The sequence below is a fragment of the Pseudophryne corroboree genome, chromosome 9 (genome assembly GCF_028390025.1).
Source record: "Pseudophryne corroboree isolate aPseCor3 chromosome 9, aPseCor3.hap2, whole genome shotgun sequence".
Lineage (NCBI taxonomy): Eukaryota > Metazoa > Chordata > Amphibia > Anura > Myobatrachidae > Pseudophryne > Pseudophryne corroboree.
The window spans coordinates 471,675,060-471,682,406 of record NC_086452.1 but is presented as its reverse complement, the minus strand read 5'-3'; the positions used below and the strand labels follow the sequence as shown (position 1 = coordinate 471,682,406).

Below are 7,347 nucleotides of genomic sequence, written 5' to 3'. Positions count from 1 at the left end.
TACCACCGGCACCTGAATACCGCTTGCTGCTGTGTATGCATGGACACGCTTCTGCCACACCTCCTGACTGGCGTCGGATGACCCCCACTTGTCGCTGACCTGGACTAGGCCTCAGGACAGCTTACTGAGGGCAGAACTTGCAGATGCTGGGCTCACACCAGGACAGGCAGAGAACAGGACTACTTGTCATATTCCTGTTGGTCGCTAGATAGAGAAACACATGGGGGGAGCAGGTGCGGACTGGGTCCAGGCCACAGTCATATGAGGGAAACATCTATGTACAGTCCACAGTGTCATGGTTTTATATATTGTTTATAGCACATTTATTGGTTTCATATATAGCAGCAGCTAAACATGTTATCTAAGCAATTATACTCATGACACGTATTGCTGGCCTATGTTGAGGGTACAAACACGCTCTATAGACTTCCAGAGGGATCCTTGGTGGAACCACTGATACAGAATAAATACTGTACATGCGTAATACACAGACACGCCTTTATTTACATAGAATAATTATTCATTATATAACAGTTACATCTTCCTATGTCATTTAGCCAGTGCAGGACTTGGGAGTGCTAGCTCACGGGACAAGTGTACAGTAGCAGACAGTTCATGTGATCACACTGCTGTGTGATGTGGACTGGAGCTGGGACGTGGGGCGTCTCAGGAGTCGGCCACTATGATGGGCCTGGGGGTAATTTTGGGGTCTGGACACTGTGGCTATTATCCGTTTTTGTTCTGTACACGGATGAAGCTGAGACACAGGCCGCAGGCTTCGTAGCACGGGTCACACAGGCAGTGGACGCAGGAGCTCCAGAACATCTTCACGCAGGAGAGGTTCATCTTCCACATGTGGACGCAGGGCCCGATGCACCAGATGAGGCAGCACTGATTGCAGGCAAATTCCAAGGCCCAGCAGAAGCTCAGCGGACAACCACACAGGATGGACAGGACCATATAGCAGCAGTTCTTCACCCCACCAAAGGTCTTGTAGGACATGCCCCAAACCCCTGGGATGCTGTAAGACCCCTCAGGCTCCCCAAAGGCATCTTCAAAGAGGACCTGGTGGGAAAGATGACACAAGATGACTGGGGATCTCTGAGCGACATTATTCACATTATAATTTATATTTAATAAATATATACGGATGGGTTCTTGTTCGACTTAAAAAGCTATTCTCGCCAACAGCGACTGGCTAGCTGCGAATAGTGCGCATGTGCGTATGGACCCACTTCCATAGGAATGCATGGTGCGTACTCTCCGGCCAACTGGTCACCGGCTGCCACAGCTAATCGCCACCGTGATGCGGCCGCACGCGAGACACGACCGCGGGTAGGATGATGCCGGATATATATGTAATAGCGACTTTACAAATCTGTAATAAAACATTTCATGCCCCCCTTATAGAAGCATAGGGTGTGACGGCAGATAAGAACCATATGGCCCATCCAGTCTGACCTTTAGGGTAAGGGTTAGGGGTTAGAGTATTAAGGTTAGTTTAGGGGTTTGGGTTAGGTTATTAGGGATGTGGTATTACGGTAGGTGGTAAAGGACAGGACTGGCATACGTTTGTGCACACATGTTAGGATTGGCAGCCACCAGCGCTGGTTTTTCCCATTACATTGGCCATAAATAATTTGAATTGGTTCTGGACCACCAGTCAAAGGCACCCCTGCAAGTGTCCCGAGGCACCCCAGGGTGCCATGGAACCAATTTTGGGAGCCATTGGGCTAGGGTATTAGGCATAGGGTATTAGGGTTAGGTTATCAGGGATAGGGTATTAGGGTTAGGTTATCAGGATAGGGTATTAGGGATGGTTTAGCGGGTTGAGGTAAAGGTATAGGGGTTAGGGACAGGATATTAGGGTCGGTTTAGCGGGTTGAGGTAAAGCTATTAGGTGTAGGAGTTAGGGTATTAGGGTTGGTTTAGCGGGTGGAGGTAAAGGTATTAGGTATAGGAGTTAGGGATAGGGTATTAGGGTTGGTTTAGCAGGTTGAGGTAAAGGTATTAGATATAGGGGATAGGGTATTAGGGTTGGTTTTACGGGTTGAGGTATAGGGGTTAGGGATAGGGTATTAGGGTTGGTTTAGCAGGTTGAGGTAAAGGTATTAGGTGTAGGGGTTATGGTATTAGGGTAGGTAAGGTATTAGGTGTAGGGATTAGGGTTGGTAAGGTATTAGGTGTAGGGGTTAGGGTATTAGGGTTGGTAAGGTATTAGGTGTAGGGGTTAGGGTATTAGGGTTGGTAAGGTATTAGGTGTAGGGTATTAGGGTTGGTAAGGTATTAGGTGTAGGGGTTAGGGTATTAGGGTTGGTAAGGTATTAGGTGTAGGGGTTAGGGTATTAGGAATAGAGTATTAGGGTTGGTTTAGCGGTTTGGGATGAGGTATTAGGTGTAGGGGTTAGGGTATTAGGGATAGGGTATTAGGGTTGGTAAGGTATTAGGTGTAGGGGTTAGGGTATTAGGGTTGGTTTAGCGGTTTGGGATAAGGTATTAGGTGTAGGTGTTAGGTTATTAGGGATAGGGTATTAGGGTTGGTAAGGTATTAGGTGTAGGGGTTAGGGTATTAGGGATAGGGTATTAGGATTGGTTTAGCGTTTTGGGATAAGGTGTAGGGGTTAGGGCAGGCATTCCCAACCGCGGTCCTCAAGGCACACCAACAGTGCAGGTTTTAGTGATATCCAGTCTTCAGCACAGATGGTTAAATCAAAATAACTGAGGTACTAATTAAGTCACCTGTGTTCAAGCCTGGATATCACTAAAACCAGGACTGTTAGTGTGCCTTGGGGACCGTGGTTGGGAAACACTGGGTTAGGGTATGAGGATTCATGTTTATTGGGATTGGGATGCTCATACATTTTCTCCAATAGTTTGGGCTCAGACAGAAATAACATTACTACATTTATTGGCCCTGAGAGTGTTTTCTGAACCCAGCCCAAACACCTGCTGCAGAACCTCTTCAGGTAGATCCACCTCACATCTACCATACAGAGGAGTGACTGGCAGGCCTGTTTGGTATATATATGAAAGTGAATTGAAGTAATATATTATACCTGATGATATAATAGGAGGTCCCCAGATATCTTTATCGCTCATGTTACTGAATCCTCAGTGGCCGCCATTTTGTCTTGGCTGCACCTTGGATAATGTCCGGTACATGCTCGGGATAACCAATAAGAACAGCTGATATTAGTGACTGGCAATGCACCATGGTACTCACCCGGACATGCTCATTCAGGTTGTTAGGGTCCCGGTTGTCCATGTCCAGGGGCATGGGCTCGCTGGGGATGGACTTGGGGTCAGACATGTTGAGAGGAGAGGTGCTCTGTGGTCAGGTAAGGATAGTCTCTGACTCCACATTCCTCCCTCTGCCTTATATTGTGCTGCTGAGCTCAGGTTTCCATGGAAGAGGACATCAAACAGCTCCCTCTGCCGTCCATGGCAACTGCTCTCTACCTGGGACAACCTGACTGCTATGGAGACCAATGTCAGGGGCAGGAGGTGGCTGGGGTCAGGGAGCAGATGGCCATGGAGTCAGAGTGATGTGGGGATAGTGCTACGTACATGGGGAAAGGGTGGGACGTTACTCAGATACACGGATAGAACATACAGAGCCTCCGTCTATATCCAGTGCAGATCAGCCTCCAGTGCTAGAGACGCGGAACCTATAAGCCTGACTCGCACGCAGCAGCGTCTATTGGCGGTCGCCCGTCTGCGACTTTATGCACATGGCGCTACACACTCTGTGCCTGGTGTACATACGCGCTACAAAAGGTGGGACACTCGCTGTCCGTGCGCGGTGTAATATCGATTGCCACTTTAGACACCACCACTGGTCGCACCATAGGAACTTGCAGCATGCCTGTGGTAGGGGCAGTTTGTCCGCCTGATTATGGCCTCCTGCGTCTCTGTACGCAAACACCGCACGCCCGCAGTATGTGCCACGTCTGCCACACTCACTGGCAAATCCTAGGTGACAGTTTATGTGGATTCTATGAGTTTATGTGTAGCCACGCACGTCTTTGCTGCGATGCGGCTTGGTGCATGGCATGTCGGGCTACGAGCATTCCCATCCGGCGATAGCTATGAATTCCTAATGTAATGAATGGAGCAATCACCAAATGCAAATAGTCGCAGACCGTCGCGTCATGCCGCGTCGCAGCAAGATGAGCTGTTGGTGAAGTGCCGCAGATGCTATATCTCTCCTTATACCCTTCCCCACAATGAGGGCTTTCAATAACCTTTTCTCTCATTTACGTGGAATGGTATAAATGCCCTCCTGTGCCCATGCCAGCCCTCACCTATAACTGATCTCCAGTGCCCATGCCAGCCCTCACCTACAACTGATCTCCTGTGCCCATGCCAGCCCTCACCTATAACTGATCTCCAGTGCCCATGCCAGCCCTCACCTATAGTAACTGCCCTCCTGTGCCATTGCCTGCCCTCACCTACAATAACCTCCCTCCTGTGCCAATGCCAACCCTCACCTATAATTTATGCTTCAGGTGAGGGCTGGCATGAGCACAGGAGGGCAGTTATTATAGGTGAGGGATGGCATGGGCACAGGAGGGCAGTTATTGCAGGTGGGGGATGGCATGGGCACAGGAGGGCAGTTATTGTAGGTGAGGGTTGGCATGAGCACAGGAGGGCAGTTATTGTAGGTGAGGGATGGCATGGGCACTGGAGGGCAGTTATTCTAGGTGAGGGATGGCATGGGCACAGGAGGGCAGTTATTGCAAGTGAGGGATGGCATGGGCACAGGAGGGCAGTTATTGTAGGTGAGGGTTGGCATGAGCACAGGAGGGCAGTTATTGTAGGTGAGGGATGGCATGGGCACAGGAGGGCAGTTATTATAGGTGAGGGATGGCATGGACACAGGAGGGCAGTTATTGCAGGTGAGGGATGGCATGGGCACAGGAGGGCAGTTATTATAGGTGAGGGATGGCATGGGCACAGGAGGGCAGTTATTATAGGTGAGGGATGGCATGGGCACAGGAGAGCAGTTATTATAGGTGAGGGATGGCATGGTCACTGGAGAGCAGTTATTATAGGTGAGGGATGGCATGGGCACTGGAGGGCAGTTATTATAGGTGAGGGATGGCATGGGCACTGGAGGGCAGTTATAGGTGAGGGCTGGCATGGGCACTGGAGGGCAGTTATTATAGATGAGGGCTGGCATGGGCACTGGAGGGCAGTTATTATAGGTGAGGGATGGCATGGACACAGGAGGGCAATTATTGCAGGTGAGGGATGGCATAGGCACAGGAGGGCAGTTATAGGTGAGGGATGGCATGGGCACAGGAGGGCAGTTATTATAGGTGAGGGATGGCATGGGCACAGGAGAGCAGTTATTGTAGGTGAGGGATGGCATGGGCACAGGAGGGCAGTTATAGGTGAGGGATGGCATGGGCACAGGAGGGCAGTTATTATAGGTGAGGGATGGCATGGGCACAGGAGAGCAGTTATTGTAGGTGAGGGATGGCATGGGCACAGGAGAGAAGTTATTGTAGGTGAGGGATGGCATGGGCACTGGAGGGCAGTTATTGTAGGTGAGGGATGGCATTGGCACAGGAGAGCAGTTATTATAGGTGAGGGTTGGCATGGGCACAGGAGAGCAGTTATTTTAGGTGAGGGCTGGCATGGGCACAGGAGAGCAGTTATTATAGGTGAGGGATGGCATGGGCACTGGAGGGCAGTTATTATAGGTGAGGGATGGCATGGGCACTGGAGGGCAGTTATTATAGGTGAGGGATGGCATGGGCACAGGAGGGCAGTTATTGTAGGTGAGGGATGGCATGGGCACATGAGAGCAGTTATTGTAGGTGAGGGATGGCATGGGCACAGGAGAGCAGTTATTGTAGGTGAGGGTTGGCATGGGCACAGGAGGGCAGTCATAGGTGAGGGTTGGCATGGGCACAGGAGAACAGTTATTGTAGGTGAGGGCTGGCATGGGCACAGGAGGGCAGTTATTATAGGTGAGGGATGGCATGGGCACAGGAGGGCAGTTATTGTAGGTGAGGGATGGCATGGGCACAGGAGGGCAGTTACTGTAGGTGAGGGCAGGCATGGGCACAGGAGGGCAGTTATTATAGGTGAGGGTTGGCATGGGCACAGGAGAGCAGTTATTATAGGTGAGGGATGGCATGGGCACTGGAGGGCAGTTATTATAGGTGAGGGATGGCATGGGCACATGAGAGCAGTTATTATAGGTGAGGGATGGCATGGGCACATGAGAGCAGTTATTGTAGGTGAGGGATGGCATAGGCACAGGAGAGCAGTTATTGTAGGTGAGGGTTGGCATGGGCACATGAGGGCAGTTATTATAGGTGAGGGTTGGCATGGGCACAGGAGAACAGTTATTGTAGGTGAGGGCTGGCATGGGCACAGGAGGGCAGGTATTATAGGTGAGGGATGGCATGGGCACAGGAGGGCAGTTATTGCAGTTGAGGGATGGCATGGGCACAGGAGAGCAGTTATTGTAGGTGAGGGATGGCATGGGCACAAGAGAGCAGTTATTGTAGGTGAGGGCTGGAATGGGCACAGGAGAGCAGTTATTGAAGGTGAGGGATGGCATGGGCACAAGAGAGCAGTTATTGTAGGTGAGGGATGGCATGGGCACAGGAGAGCAGTTACTGTAGGTGAGGGATGGCATGGGCACAGGAGAACAGTTATTGTAGGTGAGGGTTGGCATGGGCACAGGAGAGCAGTTATTGTAGGTGAGGGCTGGCATGGGCACAGGAGGGCAGTTATTGCAGGTGAGGGATGGCATGGGCACAGGATGGCAGTTATTGTAGGTGAGAGCTGGCATGGGCACAGGATGGCAGTTACTATAGGTGAGGGCAAGCATGGGCACAGGAGGGCAGTTATTATAGGTGAGGGTTGGCATGGGCAGAGGAGGGCAGTTATTATAGATGTGTCGACCGTTGTGAAGGTGTGATGGGTCAGGGTCTGCGTCGTTGGATGCAGATTTACTGCAGGTGTGCGGATCTGATGGTGTGCGGATCTGATAGTGTGTGGATCTGATGGTGTGCGGATCTCATGGTGTGCGGATCTGATAGTGTGTGGATCTGATGGTGTGTGGATCTCATGGTGTGCGGATCTGATGGCCAGTGCTTACGTAGGCTGACCAGTGCCCAAAAACATTGCGAATTGCGACGATGGTGAATGGGGGCCGCATATCTCATCCGTGCGGCTGCGCAAGTCCTTACAAACATGGGCCCTCATTCCGAGTTGTTCGCTCGCTAGCTGCTTTTAGCAGCATTGCACACGCTAAGCCGCCGCCCTCTGGGAGTGAATCTTAGCTTAGCAGAATTGCGAACGAAAGATTAGCAGAATTGCGAATAG

The 7,347-nt window shown here is 50.9% G+C and overlaps 1 protein-coding gene across 1 annotated transcript; it reads right to left on the bottom strand.

Moving 5' to 3' along the window:
* Positions 1-484: 484 nt before the first annotated feature.
* On the bottom strand, positions 485-4,469 carry LOC134958646 (caveolin-3-like). The gene is made up of 2 exons (XM_063941373.1): positions 3,224-4,469; positions 485-1,065 (listed from the first exon to the last, which is right to left on the bottom strand). The coding sequence occupies exons 1-2, from the start codon at positions 3,308-3,310 to the stop codon at positions 727-729; spliced, it is 426 nt and encodes a 141-aa protein (XP_063797443.1). The 5' UTR covers positions 3,311-4,469; the 3' UTR covers positions 485-726.
* Between the last annotated feature and the right edge of the window lie 2,878 nt (positions 4,470-7,347).

Coding starts and splice junctions, on each gene's coding strand:
- LOC134958646 (XM_063941373.1), bottom strand. CDS start 3,310: ATGTCTGACCCCAAGTCCATCCCCAGCGAGCCCATGCCCCTGGACATG. Junction 1,066..3,223: donor ACCTGAATGAGCATGTCCGG/GTGAGTACCATG, acceptor CTTTCCCACCAG/GTCCTCTTTGAAGATGCCTT.